Source organism: Peromyscus californicus, unplaced genomic scaffold (genome assembly GCF_007827085.1).
Source record: "Peromyscus californicus insignis strain IS unplaced genomic scaffold, ASM782708v3 Scaffold_1__1_contigs__length_55948999, whole genome shotgun sequence".
NCBI classification, from domain to species: Eukaryota; Metazoa; Chordata; class Mammalia; order Rodentia; family Cricetidae; genus Peromyscus; species Peromyscus californicus.
The window spans coordinates 50,680,206-50,703,132 of record NW_026294492.1 but is presented as its reverse complement, the minus strand read 5'-3'; the positions used below and the strand labels follow the sequence as shown (position 1 = coordinate 50,703,132).

The window sequence follows — 22,927 nt, the reverse complement described above, 5'->3', positions numbered from 1 at the left end:
GGAACGGAAGTACCCGCCCACATTCTGACTGGGTCCATCTGGAGGCCATGATTGGCTAGTGATGCCTGAGTGACAGGGACAGCTCCCTTAGAGACAGTGCAGTGAAAAGCTGCAGCTCGCCCATTGTGGTGGCGCTCGCCAGTAGGATTTGCTGAAGGAGGCGGAAGCAGTAGGATCACGTGTTCGTGGCCAGCCTGGGCTACACATTTTAGCACTGACGGCTCTTCCAGAGGTTCTGAGTTCAATTCCCAGCAACCACTTTGATGGCTCACAAGTATCTATAATGAGATCTGGTGCCCTCTTCTGGCGAGCAGGCATACATGGAGGCAGAATGTTGTATAAATAATAAATAAATAAATCTCTTAAAAAAAAAATACCCTGTAGTCGAGATCCTCAGCAGCTGTTGGGGAGGAACCGCTGCTTGGCGAGCTTAAAAAAAAAAAACATGCACTTCTGTAGTTCCCAACTGTCACAGACCAGACCTGCCGAGATTGGCATTGAAGCAGAAACTTGCACCTGGACTGCAGAGTGGTCCCTGAACTTGTCCCTCACTGAGTAGACAATTTTCCATCTGCCCACCGGGTCTCTCTAGCATATGAAGATCATTAAACCATGTGCAGTGGAGTGATCCCTCTCCCTCATAGCTGAAATGGTACCCAGTCCACCCAGTTCAAATATAAACCACCTGATTGACATCCACCAGGCACCAGCAATTTCAATAAGGAACACCCACGACTGCTCACACCTCTCTCAGCTGCACCTTGCCATCCAAACACTAACACTTTCCCAGCTTTCTATGGTGGCACTGGCCTATCATGCCAGCACTTGGGAAGGTGGAGACAGGAAGGACATCAAAAGGTTAAACCAGCTTGTGACCTGAAACACCAGCAATTAGGGGCCCAAAGGGGAGGTGTACAGGGTAACGACCTGGAATGAGCAGATAGAAAGTTATGAAGCAGTACATATTGCATAAAATAATGGCTCATGCTAAGCAAGTTTAATAAGTACAGCTCTTACACACCATTTGAGAGGGGGCAGGGCAAGAAGAACACAGGCGACCTCAGGCTGAGCACCTGGTGACCTAGGGACTGAGAGCCACACCCCCTCAGGCTAAAGAGTCTTGAACCCTTGATTCCTTCAACACAGTGGCTCAAATATCAGAACAGACTTCGCCATGTCTGTCCTTAGCCTAACACACAGAACTAGTGTCCCTTGGATGATTTCATCAGGGCCTCAGAAAAAAGCCTTGGATGGACTGACTCCCAAAGGGCCCACCTCCAACCTCAACAAACAAAAATACATATGAAAATGGAAACTTGCTTTTGTGGAGGAGTTTTAACCTGTGTCCTGCCTGCAGGCCTTCCACTGAAGTTTCATGCAAGCCACACTAACACTTGAATGGCAAGTTCTGCTGCAAGCCACAGGAAAATGTAATGGAATTCAGCTACTATCACTAAAGCTACTACTTGGAAAAGTTAAGGACTTTGCCAAAGGTCAAGCCATGGCTTAATATTAGCCGGTTCCTAAAATGATTTTCTTGTGGGCTTCCAAAGAACTCCTAACACCGTATTTGTCTAAAAAGCCTATCAAGCATCTAAGGCTGAATGAAACTACACCTGTCTTTTAGGTCAGGCAGATAGCTTTATTTCTAGTACAATTTAGGGTGAGACCCTCCTTTCTTATACAACCTTACCAATAGACCCCTTAACTTCTTACCTAAGCACTTCTAGGAATGTGAACTGAGAACGTAGATCCCCTTTTTGATATACTAACTGGTCATTAGCACTCAGTTGACCTCATCTTTTTTTTTTTAATTAAATTATTATGTATACAGTTTTCTGTCTGCATGCATCCCTGCAGGCCAGAAGAGGGAGCCGGATCTCATTACAGATGGTTGTGAGCCACCATGTGGGTGCTGGGAATTGAACTCAGGACCTCTGAAAGAACAGCCAGTGTTCTTAACCTCTGAGCCATCTCTCCAGCCCCTGACCTCCTCTTTTACCACTCCCATTTTGGGTTGTAAAAGAAAGCCTGGTGGTCACTTTTGAGAAAATTCTTACCTGCCTTTATGACCCCGTAGAATTCAAGCCTGGTGACCTTGCTCGACAGGGGATTGCTGTGACTTGGGTTTATAACTGGATTCCTGGGAGACTTAAGGGGGACGTGGAGAACTGAGAGACAGAGAACAGAGAGGGATAAGGAGGGTTTTGACCAGAGAGAACATGCGGATGAGATGGACGATGAGAAAGAGTCAGATCGGGAAGTGCTAGCTGGGTAAGAACGAGGTTAAAAGAACCTAGATGAGGCAGAAATAAGATGAGAGAATTAAGATAGAACTTAGAGGGAGCAATAGATGAATATAGAGAGAAATCTGGCAAGAAAGGAGCTAAAAGAGAATAGAAGCTTGTAGAGAGAGAATTGACACAGAATAATAAAGTGTATGGACTAAGGAGTTTCATGTACATAGATTCATTTCTTTTTATCAAAGATTAATTATCAGCTGGTTGGAGATTCCTCCCCTTCCCAGCTGGGAGGGGACTATCAAGGGGATGGACCCACATAGTCCTCAATTGTTGGAGACTGACTCAGGACTGTTTGACCCAGGACTGTTATGTCTTGAGTTTTCTGCTTTGTGGAGTCTTGCAAAAACAGGGCGTCCTTGGCCTAACTGCAAAATATACGTTTAGATAAACCACTTGGCATAAACTGTAATCAGCCAGCTGCAAAAGCCTGGGACCAAAGAAACACCCACCCTGACCACCCTGACTTCTTCTCAAAAATTTTCCACTCTCCTTTCCCTGCTTCCCCCTCCCTGCCTGAAATCCTGCTTGTAAGCTGCAACATACTGCCAATAAACGAGACCTTGACACGACTCAAACTGACTCTGTCTTTCCTTATGTGCCTGGTCTCCTTCTTCTCTCGCCCCCATTGGCTTTCAGGTGGTTCCCTCCTCAAGACCCTCGAATAACGTGACCTGCTGGACGGGTCACTCAATAATGTTCAATCTGGCATATGATAGGATTTATGGATCACATAATCTAGTTTCCCAAGACTACTCATTTGTACCTGAACTTGGAAAATAACAGGTGGAGTCACATGCTAATGCTGATTATAGAATGGCTGCATGTTGGGAGCACAGAGGTGTCGCAGGCTTTCTTTTGAGCCAACAACCAGCTCCACATCATGACACAGAGACTTATTAGTTATGAACGCTCGGCCTTATTTTATGCTTGTCCCACTCGCTCTTGTGACTTAACTTAAGCTGTCAGAGCTTTTTATCTTTCATTCTGTATGCCCTATTTTCACTCTTCCTCGGTGGCTGGCAGGCTGGTGGCTGGCTGACTGGCCCTGGGCGTCTCCTTCTCTTTCTCCCTCCTTGCTTCTCGCTCTTCTCTCATTCTCTCAGCTCTGCCTGTGTCCCGGACCATCTGACCTCAGGGATGAGGATGTGCAGTGCATTCTCAGCCAGATCCTGCAGATGCAGCAGATGCAGGCTCAGGGCCTCTGAGGACACAGCTCAGCCATCAAGTCGCATCCTTCACTTCTGCAGATCAAAGCCTCAGGGACAACCTTCCCAGACCCCAGGGTATGTACAGGACTCACCATGCACTGGGGGCCCAGCCTGGGACCTTGCTGGGACCTTGCTGTCTTAGTTAGGATTTCTTTTTTTTTTTTTTTTTTTAAGATTTATTTATCAATTATGTATACAATGTTCTGCCTGCGTGTATGACTGCAGGCCAGAAGAGGGCACCAGATCTCATTACAGATGGTTGTGAGCCACCATGTGGTTGCTGGGAATTGAACTCAGGACCTCTGGAAGAACAGCCAGTGCTCTTAAGCGCTGAGCCATCTCTCCAGGCCCCTAGTTAGGATATCTATTGCTGCAACAAAACACTATGACCAAAAAGCAGTTTGGGGAGAAAAGGGTTTATTTGCTTTATACTTCCAGATCATACTCCATTGTTGGAGGAGTCAGAAGAGGAACTCCCACAGGGCAGGATCCTGGAGGCAGGAGGTGATTCAGAGGCCATGGAGGGTGCTGCTTACTGGCTTGCTCAGACTGCTTTCTTATAAAATCCAGGGCCAGCAGCCCAGGGATGACACCACCCACAGTAGACTGGGCCTTCCCCCATTGATCACTAATTGAGAAAATGCCTTATGGCTGGGTCTCATGGAGGCATTTCCTCACCATTTCCTCACTGAGGCACCTTCCTCTCTGATGACTTTAGCTTCTGCCAAGTTGACATACAAAGCCAGCCAGTACAACTGACTCCTTGTCAACCTGACACTTAAATACATCACTTTTAAAGCCACAATACCTTTCTTTTAAAAAAAAAATTCATTTATTTATTATGTATACAGCATATGTGACTGCAGGCCAGAAGAGGGCACCAGATCTCATTACAGATGGTTGTGACCCACCATGTGGTTGCTGGGAATTGAACTCAGGACCTCTGGAAGAGCAGTCAGTGCTCTTAAGCTCTGAGCCATCTCTCCAGCCCCCACTACCATTTTGGCTGCTTCTGGAACACAGCTTCTCTGTGCTCTCAGGAAACACTTCCCAGAAGATTTTCCCTCAGTGATTCAGCTCTCTTCTTAGTCACCGATAATTTCTTAGCTCGAGCTGACCAGCATCAAGTATCCCAGCAAAGCAAAGTTTCACTTTAGTAGTTCTGGTCCCTTGTTAGTCACAGCTGATTCTTCAACCCTAGCTAACCAGAACCACGGGATCTTAATTCAAAATAACAAATGGCCCTGATAGAGTCTTTGTACTTCCCTCTGAAATGTCACAAGCCAGGCCCCAAAACTCTGTACTGCTCTCAACATTCTTGTCTCCCAAGCTCCCACAGAACATCCCACTGTGCTCTTAGTTCCAAAGTCTTGACACAACCCCGCCCCCCCCAAAAAAAACACTGGCAGGTTTGTCACAGCAATACCCCACAATCCTGGTCCTAACTCATCCTAGTTAGGGTTCCTATTGCTGCAACAAAACACCATGACCAAAAAGCAATTTGGGGAGAAAAGGGTTAAATTGGCTTACACTTCCAGATCATACTCTACCACTACAGGAAGTCAGAACAGGAACTCCCACAGGGCAGGACCCAGGAAGCAAGTGCTGATGCAGAGGTCATGGAGGGTGCTGCTTACTGGCTTGCTCCCCATGGCTTGCTCAGTCTGTTTTCTTATAGACCCCAAACACACTGCCCAAGGAAAGCAACACCCACAGTGGACTGGACCCTCCCTAACTGATCACTAATTGAGAGAATGCCTTACAGCCAGATCTCATGGAAGCATTTCCTCAGCTCAGGCTCCTTCCTCTCTGATGACTCTAGCTTGTGTCAAATTGACATGAAACCAGCTGGTACACTTACCGATGGTGCCCAGCTGACCCCAGCACACATTGCCCCCTACACTCTGGGACTCTGATTCCCATCACTCTGCAACACCTGACATGTTACAGCTTCTGATATGCCGCTGACATCACTACCATCCACCCAGGAGTATAAGAGGAATCATAACCAGTGTGGACCACTGGGTGAGGGCAGTGATGGGGCAGGTAGGCTCAGAAGATAATTTGAGCTTCTATACCCAAAACTCAGTTATGGCAATAAACATGAGTTCAATACAATATTTAAAGAACCCAGGGAGCTGGGGGTGCTGGCGCGTGCCTTTAATTCCAGCACCCAGAGAGGGGGGTGGGGACAGAGGCAGACAGATCTCTGTGATTTCGAAGCCAGCATGGTCTACAGAGTGAGTTTCAGGACAGCCAGTGCTACACAGAGAAACCCTGTCTCAAAAAACCAAAAAGAAAACGGAAAAAAAATGAAAGAAAGAAAGAAACCACGGAATTGTGGCTCACGATTAAAGTCCCTTCACAGAAAACCCCATTATGGGGGTGGAAGCTAGCATGGTGTACTTGAGGCCCTGGGCTCTGATCCTACCAATGTTTAAAAGAAAAAAGTGAATAAATAAGCCCAGGCTGGATTCTCTTGTTCTTCATCATTTCAATACTTAGTTACTTAGTTCATCTTGGCGGTTTTTGTTTTGTTTTATTTTGTTGTTGTTGGTGGTGGTGGTTTGTTTTGTGTGTGTGTGTGTGTGTGTGTGTGTGTGTGTGTGTGTGTGTGTGTGTATGTGTGTGTAAATTAAATTCAGGGCCCTATGCCCTAATCTTTTTTTCTTTTGAGATGAAGGTCTCCCTGTGTCTCTCAGGCTGGAGTTAAAGTCACAGATATCCCTGTCTCAGCTTCCCACGTGCTGGGATGATAGGTTGCAGGATCATGCCTGACTTTCCATTTTCTTCTTTCCTGGCAGGGCCCCTGCCCCTGTCTCTCCCCATTTCTGGGCAAATCCCCCAAATCCCCAGGAGGCTCTGGGCTCTCTTGGTGCTGAAGAGAAGGGTGTGGCCTGGAGTTTCCCAGGACTCCAGTCTGTCCCGGGGGTTCCCTTGGGTGTTCTGAGCAGGTGTCCTGCACAGTTCAGAGTGTCCCTGAGGCTGGGGACTACCTGGGGTGGCAGTTGCTCTCTGTCTAGGCCCTGACACAGTTTTGGAGAGATGTCGGTGGTAACAGGGCCACCACCCTGCACTAGATCAGTCTCTGGGCCAGTGTCCCCTGTCTCTTTCTGTCCCTCTTTCTCTGTCTCTCTCTTTCTTGCTCCCCTCCTCTCCCACATCTGTCCTCTGCCTCACCCACCTCCCTGGGGCTTCCCCATCAGCCGGAAGTAAGGCCACCCAGTAACTTCTCCCTTTTAGGGCCCTCCCCCTACCCCCACCTCAATGCCTTTCACACTCACACACCAGGCAGCTGGTGACAGAGCCAGGACTCCGATCACCATCGCAGCTGTTGCCACGCACTGGACCACGGAGCCACACTGGGCAGGTCCTCACTCAAGGCCAGGCTCCCTTTAAGTTTCCTAGTCCTTTGCCCCTTCTCTGGCAAGTCCCTCAATCCTAGAGAACAGAGCACAGGCATGTCCCAGCTGCTCCTCCTGTCACTCACCCTCTGGGCGAGCTGCTCCCCTGGCAATGCAAGGAGAGGTAGGTGGGCACTCTGGGGATGGGGCACCTGGGCCATGGGGACCAACCCTTTACTTTCAGTCTCAGGTCACATCTGGAGTTGGGTGGGATCTCACACCTACCTATACCAGTGGGACCTGTTCCCATTCTGCTATAGGGATGGGGAAACTGAGACACAGAGGGGCAAAGCCTCATTTATCCAGGCAGAGGTACCTTTGAGCTTAGAGGTTTGTGGAGATAGACAGTTGACTCTCAGCAATGCCCAAGTTTCACCTTTGTGACTCAACTGTGGATCAGAAATGCTAGGCGATGCTGGGTATGATCGTGCACATCTGTCAGGCAGCCCTCAGGAGGTTAAGTTAGGAAGCTTAGGAGTTCAAGGTCATCTGCAGTTACATAGTGAGTTGAAAGTCAGCCTAGGCTACAGGAGATCCTCCTTAAAAACATTTTAAAAAAGAAAAAGAAAGAGGAAGAAAAAAAAACTTTTCTTATCTAGAAAATGGATCATTTGAGGCCCTGGGGGGTCGTAGTAGGTGTGGGAGCTCATGCTTCCATGCATGACAGAGACCTGCTAGGCTCCTGGAAGCTCATGCTCCTGTTTCTCCCACCCTAGCTGCTCTGAGCCAGCCCAGGGTGCGATGCCTTGCCTCTCGGTACCCCGTGGCTGTGGACTGCTCCTGGACGCCGCTGGGGGCTCCCAACTCCACGATGGCCACGTCCTTCATCGCCACTTACAGGTCAGAGAATGGAGAGGGGCCAGGATGAAGTGGGGAACCAAGAGATTCCATTGTCCCGCTCCACTCAGGGTCAGAGGCAGCCTGAGACCCACAGGGGCCTATCTCCAAAATAACAGAACGAGTGTGGGCTGTCGGTAATCTAGGGAGTTCTTCAGAATCCACACCCCCGGTGTCCCCTGAGTGTGTCCAGGTCCCACGGTCAGCTGTGGGTGGGCTGGGCCCGCGTGGACACCCAGTGCCCTTCGTGACCCCCACGGTGCTTCCCATGCAGGCTAGGCGTGGCCGCCCACCAGCAGAGCCGGTCCTGCCTACAGCTGAACCCCCAGGCCACTCGGTGCACCATCCCCCACGTGCAACTGTTCTCCATGGTACCCTACGTGTTAAATGTCACAGCAGTGCACCCCAGCGGCGCCAGCAGCAGCCTCCTGGCCTTTGTGGCTGAACAGATCAGTGAGTGTCTGTCCTTCCTGCTCCTAGCAGTCCCCACCCTCCACCATGTGAGACCCTCAGTCCTGCCAGTCCCCACAGCCTTCCTCCTCAGGCTCTCTTCCAGCCTCACTTGCCTCCTGTTACTTCCCCACACCCCAGGCTCCAGCCTGCACCAGGTGTTTGCATGGCTTTGTTTTTTGCCCTTCTTAGGTCTCTGATGGCCAGTCAGCTCCTCAATGAAGTCCCCCTCACCCCAAAAAAGTTTATTATTAAACATGAGTGACAATCATGGTTAAGAGAGGACTAACATTCGGGTGGCATACAGGGCTTTAATCCCAAAGGTAGGCAGATCTCTCAGAGTTTAAGGCCATCCTGGTCTACAGAACGAGTTTGAGGTAAGTCAGGGTAAAGAACCCAAGACCCTGTCACTAAGGAGAGAGAGAGAAAGAGAGAGAGAGACCAGTGAAGTTCAGTGAAAGACTACACCGCCCTCAAAGGGTTAAACATGGACTCTCCACATGATCTCCACTCCCAGGTATCTGCTCAACAGAAATAAAAATGTTCATCCCTACAAATCCTTGGCAACCTTATTCACAGCATGCAGAAGGGGGCAGCCCATGCCACGGGTCTTCCTGTGGATGGATGGACACACAATGTCCATCTGTCTACACTGGGGACATCACTCAGCCCTGAAGAAGTGAGGAGGGACCTTGAGGACACAGTGCTCAGTGAGCAACCCAGACACAAACCACACAGCGTGGTCTCCAGGACAGGGGGATCCAGAGACACAAGGAGATCTGTGGGTGCTGACGGCCAGCGAGGGGTAGGGAGATGGCTTATGGTGTAGACCTTGTGTTGGCATGAAGCGTGTTCTAGAGGAGACAGAGAAATGTAACACTCTCTGAGGATGCACCGATGTCCTCCAGCACAGTCTTGTGCTATCAGAATGGTGTCTCAGAAAAGCCCTTCAGCCCATTAGGGACTTTCTCTCTGAAATTTTCTCTTTGTCATGACTTTGGTCAGCAGTGAGGATGGCAATTTAACAAATGCTTGCTCCTTGAGCAGATGGGTGGATGAATGAATGCATGACTGACATGAGTGCATAATGAATGCATGAATGATTTAATGAATGAGTGAATGAATGAATGCATGAATGATACAGTGAATGAGTGAAGGACCTAATGAGTGAGGAAATGAATACCTGAATGACTTAATGGTGCAATAAAAGCATGAATGAATGAGTGTACAAATGGATAAGTGAAGAAACTAATGGATTCAGTGAATGAATCCATTACAATGAACGAGTTAATGAATCAGTGAATAGATCTGCATGTGAATCAAACAATACATAAATGTGTGAGTGAGCTGGTGACTAAGTTAAGGAATTAGTGAAGAGTTGAATGAAGAAGTGAAGAATGAACTGATGGTATGAATGGATGAGTAAATAAACAGAGCAAATGCATGAATGGTGTCTGATATGAATGAATGAAGACGGGAATCAGTGCCTGATGGATGAACCAGCTGAGCCGCTCCTGATCAGGCTCCCTGCTCCCCACAGTCAAGCCTGATCCCCCGGAAGGCGTGCGCCTGCGCGCAGCGGGGCAGCGGCTGCAGATGATCTGGCATCCCCCTGCCTCCTGGCCTTTCCCGGACATCTTCTCTCTCAAGTACCGCGTCCGCTACCGGCGCCAGGGAGCCTCTCACTTCCGCCAGGTGAGAGGGGGCTAGAAGAGGGTGAGACAGGATTCCCCTGGGCATCCTCTGGTTTCCACCTCTGGCCTCTCTGTGGGAGCACTGATATCACGTGACTCTGCAGCTGCCTTGCATGAGTGCTGGGGTTTCGAATTCACAGCAGGCACTTTACCCAGCAAACGGGCTACCTAGTTCCCAGAGCATGGTGGTCCTACCCACCACCACCTCCTCTCTCCCTGCAGGTGGGACCCATTGAAGCCACGACCTTCACCCTGAGGGCTGCGCAGCCCCATGCCAAGTACTTGGTCCAGGTGTCAGCCCAGGACCTCATGGACTATGGGAAACCAAGTGACTGGAGCCTCCCCGGGCAAGCGGAGAGGGCTCCCCTTAATCCCTGAAGAGGAACTGGATCCTTGATAGCAGACCCTGATGTCATCTACTTCAAAGTGACTGGTTGGCCTGGCCTGGGTTCAAGTCCTGACTGCACTTGCTGGGATGGTTGGCAGCTTTGAACAACTGACTTGACCTCTCTGGACCTCAATTTCCAAACCTGTGGGGATGGTATTTTTCCTTCTATAAGTGCCGGGCTTTGTGAACTGCAAATGTGATCTGATTAGAAATTTTAATTAAATAAGAATTATTAGCTGGTTAGTGGGGGTACACACTTTTAATCCAAGTACTGGGGAGGCAGAGGCAGGTGGATCTCTATGAATTCGAGGCCAGTCTGGCCTACAGAGTGAGTTCCAGGTCAGCCAAGGGTACACAGAGAAACCCTGTCTCAAAACAAAACTATTATCATTATTGTGGGGGAGTGGTGTTCCAGACAGGACTTCTTTGTGTGTGCCTGGCTGTCCTAGACCAGGCTAGCCTCGAACTCACAGACATCCTCTCCTGTTTCTGCCTCCGAGGGCTGGGATTAAAGACGTTTGCCACCATCGCGAGACAGGAATTATTATTAAAATTTTCTTTTTTGAAATTTAAATATTTTATTATCAAATATGTGCATGCGGTGGTATTACAGTGTCCATAAATCTTGTACTTCAAGATTTATTTTGTTTTACAGGTATGTGTATGTATTGGTCTGTATGTAGAAGCACACGGGTGCAGGCACCCAGTGGAGGCCAGACAGGGTGTCAGATCTCCTGGAGCTGGAGTTACAGGTGATTGATTGTGAACCACATCATGAAACCCATCAAGTACAGCGGCCAGAAGAGGGCGACAGAGCCCTGAGCTGGAGTTACAGGAGCACGGTGTTGCGGCTGGGTAGGCAGCCCTTGTGCTCTTGAGCATTGAGCCACCTCTCCAGCCATTTGTCCATCTTGTCCGCTGAGTAATCAACGTGGTGGGTTGTCTGTGTTGGAGTGCCCACGACCCCCAAACAAGACATTTATGATGAAAAGAAGTTGACGTGGCTCAAGGTTCAGGAGCCTGGGAAGGAATTCCACGTGGTACAATGCCTAAAGGTGGAAGGATCAGGGAGCACGTGGTGGGAGAAAACAGGGAGGAGAGTTATCATTAGGTGAATGCGGGGACACACACACACAACTGCTTCCCCCAACTGAGGGCCAAACAGGATGCAGACCAGCCTTGTCGAAATGAGGAGAGAGGAAAAGAATGGTGGGAAGGTAAAGACCAGCCTGGAGACCCTGTCTCAAAAAGAATAAGAAAAGGAGGATGAAAAGTAGAGTTGTGGGCGTGGCTCAAGGGGGAGCCCTGCCTAGGATCCCCAGGTGAAAGGCTGGGAGCGGGGCTCAATGACAGCAACTTGCCATAGTTTGTATGCACAATAATAAACAAGCAAATGTAAAAACCATCTAAGCCTGGCGGTGGTGGCACACGCCTTTAATCCCAGCACTCGGGAGGCAGAGGCAGGTGGATTACTGAGATTTCAAGAACAGTCTCAAGTACATGGTGAGTTTCTGTCTAACAAAAGAGAAAAAAAAATTTAAAAAAAAAACCATAATGAAAATCAGGCAGGCCACTGATTTCCAGCTACTCAAGATACTTGCAGTAAGATTGCTGCAAAAATAAGGCCAACCTGGGCTACAGAGAGCTCCCTCTGGGCATTATAGGAAGAGGCTGTCTCAAAAGATTAGAGGGCTGGGTAGTAGCTCAGTGGTAGAATGCCTGCCTGGCAAGTGCAAAGACCCTGGGTTCGATACCCAGCATCAGAAACGAACAGACAAAGAAACAACAGAGCGGGGGCAGGGCAGCCACTTCTTTAATCTCAACATTGGGAAGGCAGAGACAGGAGGATCTCTATGAGTTCGGGACCAGCCTGGGCTACGTGGTGAGTTTCAGGAAAGCCAGGGCATACAGTGAGACCCTGACTCAAAAACAAACAATATCAATAGAGCAGCGGTGCGGAACAAAACCTTATAGACTCCAGGTAGCTTTCTCCGCTCTTTCCAGCGAGGCGCACAAGCACATACGCGATCAAGATGCTCCCGGAACCTTTATTTACTGCCTCACCTACACGCATTCAGGAAGGGAACGAAAGCACACTCGCGACATTGACCGACAGCGATTGCAGCCAATGAGAACGCTAAAGGCTGTAAGCTACATCCTGTAAGACAGCCAAGGAAGTGACGTCAAGAGAACCTCGGCGCCTGGTCAGATAAACTCCAAGAGGACCAAGGCGAACTGCTTCCCTCTCTTGTGCGACTGAGAGGAAGCGAAGATGTCAGAACGGAAAGTTCTAAACGTAAGTACTCAGAATCTAGAAGTTTCTGTCGAGAGCTGGACGTCAGAGGGCTCTGGGAGAGTCTCGCTTCCTTCCGGTTTTTTCTTTGGAATTTCCCCCCCCTCAACGGTTTTCCGTGGGGCGGAGCTTCCCAAGCTCTTGCCAATCACATTTCTTTGGGGCGGGTTGTTAGCTTTTGTTTCCCTTCCGGCTTAGAAGACAGTCTTCACCAGGCGAGGGGAGTATATAACCCTTTATCCGATTGGTTTTTTGTAAAGGAAACTATCCAGTCGCTTTTTCTGGGGCGTTGGACCCAGTTTTTGTTAAGCAAATATCAGACTGGGACGCAGGGACTCAGTTTCCACTCTTGAAGAACTTTACTCTCCATTTCCTGGATTTTTTTGAGGGGGTGTGGATTTCCGAGACAGGGTGACTCTGTGTAGCTTTGCGCCTTTCCTGGATCTCGCTCTGTAGACCAGGCTGGCCTCGAACTCACAGAGATCCGCCTGGCTTTGCCTCCCGAGTGCTGGGATTAAAGGCATGCACCGCCCGGCCATTTCCTGGATTTTTTGTGTGTGTTTTGAGCCAGGGTCTTACTGTGTCTCCCAGAATGGCCTCGGGTTCATACCCACCTATATGAGCCTCCCAATTGCTGGTATTAAAGGCGTGTACCCCTACGCTGGGCCATATTCACTTTTTAAAGATTTATTTGTCTGTTTGTTTATTATTTATTTTGCCGGCATGTCTGTCTGTGCACCACGTGCGTACAGCACCCAGCCTGACTGCAAACTCATAATTCTCCTGCATCATCCTGTGCTGGGTCGACAGGTGTATACCACCATGCCAGTGTCCCACTGAAGTCTTGGCAAAGCTTTCTGCAAGCAAGGGAGACAGCTCCCTTCCCCGTGGGACTGGCTGCCAGCAAGTGCCCAAAGCAGAGTGCCTCCTTCCTGGTGGTCCACACAGTTCCTTTTTTGCAAGGGAGTTTGTTGTTCTCCATCCCCCTCACTCCTGTCTCACACTCCCAGGTGCTGGGATGGCTGGTGTGCCTGTTGGCATGATCCCAGAGTGGCTTTGCCTGTGTGGCTCACTCTAGCCTCCCAAGCACACAGAGAAAAGATTCACTGGCCAGATTTTACCCTGGGATGGTCTCTTGTGTGGTTCCCTAGTCCAGGCTAGACCATCATCATTAACAATGCCTGGTCCCCAGTTATCTCATGAACATCTAGAGTCTTATCATGTACTGGGCAAAAGGAGTCCACCCCCACTGCAAATCCGGGGCCTCTAGAACCTTCTCTGGAAGGCACATGACAGCACATGGGAGCAGCATGCACACACCCTATGATTTGTCTGGGAGAAAGTTCTGAAAGATGTGCACTCCTCCTCCCTGGCCCAACTTCTCTTCTCATGGCTGTTTTTCGAACAGCCCATGTCTGGGAAGGAAGGAACAGGATGAATCCTGGGCAGATCCCTAAAACTGGGGTATCTTGGGTCCCCTGACATGGCTCCCAGACCCATTTTTGCCCATGTGGGACCTGAGTAGCGGAAAACCACAGCATCTCCTTTCCCTGCAGAAATACTACCCACCTGACTTCGACCCATCAAAGATCCCGAAACTCAAGCTACCCAAGGACCGGCAGTATGTGGTTCGGCTGATGGCCCCCTTCAACATGAGGTGAATCCCCAGAGGTGTGAGGCCAGGAGTCTGGAGAAACAGCAAACAAGGACGAAATCCTTATCCTCATGGAGAGTAACACTTGGCCCTGCAGGGTCCTTGTACCAGCCATGACCTCTGCCTGCAGTTCTCATGTCAGGGGTTCTCTTCCTCCTCACAGACCCCAGCTCCCATCTCATCCTAGACAGGCGCCAGCCTCCCCTAGACCTTCATCCCACCCCTCCCCCGCTTTCCGGGGTTTCTCCTGCTCGGAATCTAACAACCATTCACACTTGATTTTGTGTGGAAATCATGACTCCTTATGGTCACTGAGGATGGAGAGGCCGTCCATGTTGACCGGTTGGGTGTATATCATCTTCATTCCTTCATTTGCACCTGTCTTAGTCCTTGTGAACATGGGAACTCTTAGAAGAGAGAGCATTTAATTGGTGCTCGCTTACAATTTCAGAGCCTTAGTCCATTGTCACGGCGGGGAGTGTAGTGGCAGGCATGGCAGCATGGTGCTGGAGAAGGATTTGGAAGCTACATCCTGACCCGTAGGCAGAGAGAAAAACACCGGGCCTGCCATGGGCTCTTGAAACCTCGCAGCCCAACCCCAGTGACATGCTTCCTCCAACAAGGCCACACCTCAGAATCCTTTCAAGTAGTGCCACTTCCTGATGTATGGCCTTCCAGTGTATGGCCCTATAGAGGCCATTCTTGTTCAAACCACTGCGCTCCTCCAGCAGGCAGTTGTCAGGTACCTGCTGTTGGTCCAGGACACGGCCTCCAGCCTCATGATGCTCACAGGCTAGTGGGGAGTGGGAATGATGCCCATCCTCTTGTAGTCACAGAAGGGCACATGAGGCAGGGCAAGTGGTCTGCCAGCTGCACAGTCAGGGAAGTGTTGGAATCTCAGGCCGTGGGATCTGCAGAACAAAGGCCATGAGGTAGGGCCAAGCCAAAAGTGTTTGTAGGCACAGCAGGAAGGGAAGAGGGGCCAGGGTATAGGACCCTGCAGTCCCCTGAAGCCCCACACACCTAGGCAGGGCCGTTCTCCCGTGGAGGTGCATATGCTGCAGTCGGGTGTTGGAGCAGAGTGCAGAGACGCTCGTGTGTCTGCCCTGGCTGCAGGTGTAAGACATGTGGAGAATACATCTACAAGGGGAAGAAGTTCAATGCACGCAAGGAAACGGTCCAGAACGAGGCCTACCTGGGCCTGCCCATCTTCCGCTTCTACATCAAGTGCACACGCTGCTTGGCCGAGATCACCTTCAAGGTAGGGGCTGCCTTCATTCATTCACAACCTTTCCCTCTGAGGATACCCCACAAAGGTACAGAGCGGAAGTACTTGCAGCGGGACCCACACACAGAAAAACCTGTCCACCTGCACGTGGGGAGTGTGGGATTGGGTGCACGGGTGCCGGCTGTGGCGTACTGCAGGGGTGCACGGGTGCCGGCTGTGGCGTACTGCAGGGGTGCACGGGTGCCGGCTGTGGCGTACTGCGGGGTGCACGGGTGCCGGCTGTGGCGTACTGCAAGGCCAGGAGAGACGGTACTGTGCTGGGACTTCATTTGCTGTTTCATTTAGCACAGGCTGGCCTCAAACTCCTGTGTAACCGGGGTGACCGTGATCCCCCTGCCTCCACTTCTGGTGCTGGGATGACAGCGACATCTGACTAAAAGTCATGATGTTCTTTTGTTCTTTTGTGTTTTTTGGGATGGAAGCCAAGGCTTCACAGGCACTTGGCAAAAAACCTGAGAATTCAGGGAAAGACAGGAGAAGGGAAATTCTCTTCTCAGGTCTGCACTGTTAGAAGCTGTGGGTTTGGTTGGTTGTTGGTGGTGTATTTTTCACTGTACGCTTTTTTCCTGTGAGTTCAAAAGAAGATTTGGTTAAAGTGAACAAAGCATAAGCTTGCAGAAGTTATATTTTTATTTCACGTGTGTATCTCTGGAATGTCTGTGTGTCTGATGCCCTCAAAGGCCAGAAGGGGTGTTGGGTTGCCTGGGACTGGGGTTACAGGTGGTCATGGGCCGCCATGTGGCTGTTGGGAACTGAACCCAGACCTCTGCAAGAGCAGCCAGTGCTCTAACCCCTGAGCCATCTCCTCATACCCTTATTTTTTGAGCAAGGTTCTCAGTAGCCCAAGCTAGCCTCATTCACTTTATAGCTCCCTGCTTCCACCTCCCAGACAGACGCACCCCACATTGCGTCGTCTCTGTAGTTTATAAGCAAGAAGATAAGGCACAGCCAGAAGCCTGAAAGTGTAGGTCTAGAGGCTCAGAGTAACTGGGACTGAGGGGATGGGAGCCTTGGCCAGGAGTCAGGTGATCTTCGTTATGGCCACAGAATGTTCCACAGGGTGTGGCTTTAGGGGGAAGGCCCACAGCCACCAAAGGAGTAAGCAAAGAAAAGAGACTGGCAGAGGGAATGGAGAAATGCACACAGCGTCGCAGGCCACTGCCTGGAGCCGTCAGTGACGGCTGTCCCCTCCCCTCTGCTCGCAGACAGACCCAGAGAACACGGACTACACCATGGAGCATGGGGCCACGCGCAACTTCCAGGCTGAGAAGCTCCTGGAGGAGGAGGAGAAGCGTGTGCAGAAGGAGCGGGAGGATGAGGAGCTGAACAACCCCATGAAGGTGAGCCCTCGGCCATAGCACCCTGTACCCCTCCCCTGCCCCTTCCCTTCTCCCACCCCTACACCCCTCACGTGGTGGTCCCACATGCCCCTCACCTGCCATTGCGCACCTCCTTCTCCACCCGGGCTCCTCACCTTCCCCTATTTCCTCTCCCACCCCTACCCCCTGCCCCCACGCCCCCTCACCCGCCTCTGCACCCCCAGGTCCTAGAGAACCGCACGAAGGACTCGAAGCTGGAGATGGAGGTGCTGGAAAACCTGCAGGAGCTGAAGGACCTGAACCAGCGGCAGGCGCACGTGGACTTTGAGGCCATGCTGCTGCAGCACCGCCTGTCGCAGGAGCAGCGGCGACAGCAGCAGGAGGAGGAAGACGAGCGCGAGACTGCGTGAGCAGCCCGGGCCCTTCTGGATCTTTCCATGGCTGCCCCTCCCCTCAGCTCAGATCCCCATCTTGTTCTGTCCCCTCAGACACAACTGAGACCCAGCTGCTAGGACCTTTGGGATCCAGTGCTGCATGACCATCACTGGCTTTTCATCTCAGTCCTACAGCGGTGGGTTTGTTGTTTTAGACAGTGTCTCTTGTAGTCCAGACTGGCCTCAAAAATCACTAAGTAGCCAGGGATGGCCTTGAACTCCTGACCCTCCTTCATCCACCTCCTCAGAGCTGGGGTGGTAGGCATGTGCCTCTGCACTCAGCTTCTATATACTTACTTACTTTTGTGGTGCTGGGTATGGACCCAGGGCCTCAAGTGTGCCAGCCAAATCCTCAGCCCCAGAGCCACTGCCCTCAAAACTGTTAGCATCAACACCCCCCCCCTCGTGTTCCTAGCCCTCTGAGAGCAGGAAGAGGCAGCGGCCCCTCACTGCTGCAGCAGAGACCCCTGGGGACTATACCTGGTCCTCACTGTGTCCATCCCATAGGGCCTTGCTGGAGGAGGCTCGCCACCGCAGGCTTCTGGAGGATTCTGACTCAGAAGATGAAGCTCCGCCTTCCCGACCACGGGCAACAGCAAGACCCAACCCCACAGCCATCCTGGATGAGGTGGGTAGGGCCAAAGTGTGGGGTGTGGGTGCCCAGGCTGAGCGGCCACAGGAGAAGCCATGGGCAGTGGGACTACTGTTCACGACAGGACAGACAGCCCACAGTGTGGCTTTAATACTCTGCTTCCTGCTTCTGAGCCTGAGGGAGGGAGTAGCCAGTGAAACAGTCCACCAAGAGCAGAGAGATGCTCAGTCAGTCAAGTGCCTGCCCCACAAGCACAGGACTGGGGTTTGATCCAATGCCACGTTAAAAGCCAGGTCATGGTGATGCATGCCTTTAATCCCAGCACTTGGGAGCAGAGGCAGGTGGATCTCTCATGTTTGAGGTCAGCCTGATGTATGTGGCAAGAGCCTGTTTCAAAAAATAAAGCCAGATCCAGACAAACAAGCCTGGGATCTGGCACCAGGGAGGTAGGAGGGTCCTGGGTTGTGCTGAGTAGGATCTGCAAGTCACTGAGAGACCCTGCCTCAGAAACTGAGGAGGGGATCACTTGATGAAGACGGGTGTCAGCCTCTGACTTCCACACGTGGGAGCACAGTGAACAGTACAAAAGACCACAGAACCAAGATCCGGCTCACAGGCTGTGAAGGACGAAGGGGTGTTCCTAAGTCATCAGGGTCCTGGGTGCATCCAGAACTTTGCAGCAGCTCTGGCCCAGCTATTGAAGGTTCTGGTACCTTCTAGCCTCTTCCGGCTGCATCCAGATGTGAGTGCTAGTACACACACTCAGCTTTTAGGTTAGCAGACAGCCTCAGGCATGGGGCCTCCCCTCCCACCCTCGTTGAGACAGAGTCTCTTCTTGTGACAGCTTGTGGACCAGGCTCACGGACTCCCAGGATTCTCTTGTCTTGAACTCCCATCTCCCATCAGTGCTGGGGTTGCTTACAGCCATGTGCTGGAGCTCTTTGTGCTGCTGGAGTCTTGAACTCTGGTCCTCATTCTTCAGGCAGGCATGCTACCCGGCTGGGCTCTCTTCCCAGGCCCCTGTGATCTTCCCATGTGGAATTCAGACTTCCTCTGGTTCTATTGCTTTTGTTTTTCTTTGAAGCAGGTCACACTCCACAGCCCATCCTGGCCTTGACCCACACACAGTCCTGCTTCAACCTCCCATGGGCTAGGGTGACAGGCCTGCACATTACACCTCACCTCTTCACACCCCAGAGCCCTATAACGGTGGCCTGCACCTGTCATATCAGCGCATGGGGAGGCCAGGGCCAGCTTGGGCTGCAGACTGGGCACCTGCTGTGTGCCAGGAGCTATTGGTGGCACTAGGGAGACAGTGGTCAGAAAACCAACTATGGGCCCTGGATATACTCCAGTTCTTGAGACCACACAAGGGAAGATACTTGAGATGGGTATTGAGGGGTGGGTAGGAGTTCACAGGATGAGAATGAGCAGCAGGTGAGAAGTCCTCAGACAGCACCCTGGACCTTGGGAGCCAGAGAGGAATTTAGAGCTGCAGCAGACTTTGCAAACTGACTCCACAGGACCAGGTCAGGGAAGCCAGAGGGCAACAGCTGTGCATGCTCCCCATAGGCGCCGAAGGCCAAGAGGAAGGCAGAGGCAGTGGGCAGCAAGGCACAGCTGGCCGGCTTGGTTGTGCCAAAGAAGGTGAAGGCAGAAGCCAATGGGGGCTCAGAGCAGGTCCGGATGCCTGCCACAGGTGAGTCCCCTTCAGCAGCCCTGGGTGGTAACAGTGTGCCTGGCACCGTCTAGACATTTCATAAGGTGGGTGGGGTGCAGCCAGTGACCAGAGGGGGCTAGGGCTCGATGGGCAGAGGTTCACCCAGCACTCAGGAGATGGAGGCAAGAGGATCAGGGGTTCGGGGTCAGCCTCAGCTACATAAGTTTAAGGCCAGCTTGGGCTGCATTAGGCCCTGTCTCGGGGTTGGGGATTTAGCTCAGTGGTAGAGTGCTTGCCTAGCAAGCACAAGGCCCTGGGTTCGGTCCTCAGCTCCGGGGGGAGGGGAGAGGAGGGGGCGGCGAGCCGCAAGTCAGGTGGTGGTGGTGGCGCACGCCTTGAATTCCAGCACTCAGGAGGCAGAGGCAGGCAGATCTCTGAGTTTGAAGCCAGCCTGGTCTTACAGAGCGAGTTCTAGGACAGCCAGCGCTATATAGAGAAACCCTGTCTCGAATAAAAAAGAAAGATAAAAGGAGCAAAGGCCTGGAATCAAAGTCACATGATAGCTAAATTCACCATGTGACTGGTCTGTACAGTATTAAGGGACACCAGGTAGCTGTAGCTGGTGTGCTGCCCATGTGACCTGCGGCCTCTGTCCTTTCTACAGTTTGGATAGCTCCTCCGTATGTGGAGACGAGCTTGGATTGACACATCTTTGACACAGCTGTCATTGCCGCTATTGGCACTTTTCAGAGGCAGATCCTAAAGCTCAGAGAGGCTCACCCACTGCCTGCAGCCACATAGCCGGTCTCAGTCATGAGGGCACTTGGCCCTTGACACTGTCCCTATGTCCTGTGGATACTCATCTGCCTGGGTGGGGTCTCCCTGGCCCAATGTAGGATTAGGGTGACCATGTCACAGGTCCTCCAACCCAGGCACACCCCCTGCCCTGCATCTCTGGATCAACTTGCCCTCCTCACAGGTGCCCCCGAGAGCAGGAAGGCGGTCAACCTTGCACCCCAGACACCCAGGGCCTCCTCCCTGAGCCAGCTGGGTGCATATGGGGACAGCGAGGACAGTGACAGCTGAGCCCCCACGGTGGCATCACAGACCCAAGAAACCAGAGATGGGAATAAGGAAGGCACCCTCAGCAAACACCTCGTGACAATGTCTGCTGTGGATCCTGGCAGGGATGGAGGGCAGTGTCCCTCAGCACCAGGCGCCCCAGGATGGACAGCCTGGTCCACTCCTTGCGCTATGGCGAGCTTGTTGGCCCCACCCCTTCCTGCCACAAATCTGAACACTATCTGACATGGGGCAGGGTCCCTGGGGACCATCTCCCAACAAGGCTTGGGGCTCCATCCACAACACAATACTGTGTGAGAAAGAAGATCAATTGACAACCATGTGGACCAGCAAGCGACCCTGCCCGAGTGTATAACCAGGTCTTAACGCTCACCTGGGATTACGGCCACACACCCAGCCTGGGCCTGGACCCTCAGCACATGTCCTTCCTTCACAATTTAGCATTGCATTGTTCTGGTACTGTAAAAAAACTGCCGAGGCTGAATCTGTTGTGTAGAACACGGGGAGCCTGGTACAGAGTGGCGGTGGAGAGACAGGCACATGTAGCCCCAACCAGCCTCCACCTCCCCAGTGAACCACCAAGCTGATCTTATGCCTGAAATGTTGGTGTTGGAGTCTGCTTTTCCCTGGAATTCTTGGCTCTAACCCCCTGAGTCCTCAAACCTCTCCCCTAGACAAGAACAAGGGCACATCAGTGGCACCCTGGGGTTTGGTTGAAACCCTCCCCACCCCACCCCCACTTTGGCTTCCCCAGCTTTGCAGCTGTCATCATGTCCTTGGAACTGTCAGGTCTAATCCGCTATCTCCTCCATCAGCTCCCTGGGGGCCCCTGGCAACCAGGATAGAGTTGACCCCACCACCTGTCCCCCCATGACTCTCTGCCTGCCTGCTGGTCACAAACCTGGCCCCTGTGCTGTAACACATCAGCTGCATGGGGGTGGAAGGCGCGGCTGATACAGTCGGATCTGCCAGTCCTCTACCCCAGACACCATTGTGCCTCCAGCAGACTGGAGCACTGGGAAGCAGCTGGACCTCCCCCCAGACTGGGGACCTTGAAAGTCAATGACTTGCATTCCGCCTCCCACCCCCCGCCCCCCGCTGTGGCCCAGGGAAGCAGGTGTGTACTTCCACCTGACTGGGGAGCACTGAAGGTGGGGTCACGCCTCCTCCCTCAGGCTGTGGCTCACAGAAGTAACTGTGTACTTCATCTGACTGGGGACCACTGAAGGCTGGGTCACGCCTCCTCCCTTAGGCTGGGTGCAGTGGGTTGCCTGCCCCACAGTAGACAGGAAGCCTTTCTACAGCACCTTCAGATGGGAGGCTTCTCAGGGCAAGCCCTGCATCTGCCATCAGACTACACAAGACCTGCCTCCCTAGGGGCTGGGGCCTTTTGGTTCCCTACACATTCCTGGCTCCTTGGGTTTTGACTTTTTGAGTGGGTCTCCCTCTGTAGACTAAAGGCATTGGCTCCCAGCCTCACAGACCCACTGTAGACCAATGTACCTCCCCTCCTGTCCCCGTGCTTTGGCACACTTCTTCCCAGATTTGAGGGACAGTCAGGGAGACCCCAGTGCGCTGCTGTATGCTGCTGCGTGAGGGAAGTCACACAGCTCCATTGCATGTCACCGACCGACCAGAATGTCCAGAACAGCTGCTGCAGAGACAGGACGGATTCATGGGGGCTGGCCGGGACATGGGGGTGGAATGTTCTGGAACTAGAGTGCAGCAGGTTACATGGCTTTTCTAACCCACTCATGCATTCCCCGTATTTTCCTTTCTGTTTTCATTTGGGTTTAAGGTGCTGGATGTGGGACCCAAGCCTCTTCCCCAACTCCCAGTATTGGGCCAACACTCCCCTCTCAGCCGCCCCCGACCCTTGGGTTGTACTCCTAAAAGGTGCAACAGTAGGCACAAATCAGTGGAACACATTCTCAGGGGCTGCCTATGCCCATTTTCATGCAGCAGGATGTCCCAGGGTGGTGCCCATGACCTCCGTCTCCATCGGAAAATCAAATCCGGACTCTTTTCTCTGCTCCCCCCAACATACACACACACACACACACATACACACACACCCCACTCCCCTCCCTTTGGAGGCGAGGGAAAGTCAAGCGCCGTTTGGTTCCGCCTCAGGGCTGCTGATTGCCATTCCTGCCACGCGCAATTAGCCCCCCTCCATGCGGTGGACGAGATTTGCCTGTGATGGCCTTGGCTGCCACCGCCTGCGTCAGCACACGGGACGATTGCCCGCGTGTTCTGGTGACCGCTAGGGACTCAGCGGGCCGAGATACGAGCTGCGAGTGGTCAGGGGACAGCCAAC

At 52.0% G+C, this 22,927-nt stretch overlaps 2 protein-coding genes across 2 annotated transcripts; both read left to right on the top strand.

Moving 5' to 3' along the window:
• Positions 1–6,873: 6,873 nt before the first annotated feature.
• Ebi3 (Epstein-Barr virus induced 3) lies at positions 6,874–10,527 on the top strand. The gene is made up of 5 exons (XM_052746917.1): positions 6,874–7,039; positions 7,632–7,755; positions 8,027–8,205; positions 9,743–9,897; positions 10,119–10,527. The coding sequence occupies exons 1-5, from the start codon at positions 6,973–6,975 to the stop codon at positions 10,272–10,274; spliced, it is 681 nt and encodes a 226-aa protein (XP_052602877.1). The 5' UTR covers positions 6,874–6,972; the 3' UTR covers positions 10,275–10,527.
• Positions 10,528–11,888: 1,361 nt separating this feature from the next.
• On the top strand, positions 11,889–22,358 carry Yju2 (YJU2 splicing factor homolog). The gene is made up of 8 exons (XM_052746916.1): positions 11,889–12,580; positions 14,134–14,234; positions 15,348–15,492; positions 16,725–16,859; positions 17,063–17,244; positions 17,780–17,900; positions 19,437–19,563; positions 20,504–22,358. The coding sequence occupies exons 1-8, from the start codon at positions 12,557–12,559 to the stop codon at positions 20,608–20,610; spliced, it is 942 nt and encodes a 313-aa protein (XP_052602876.1). The 5' UTR covers positions 11,889–12,556; the 3' UTR covers positions 20,611–22,358.
• The last annotated feature ends 569 nt before the right edge of the window (positions 22,359–22,927 follow it).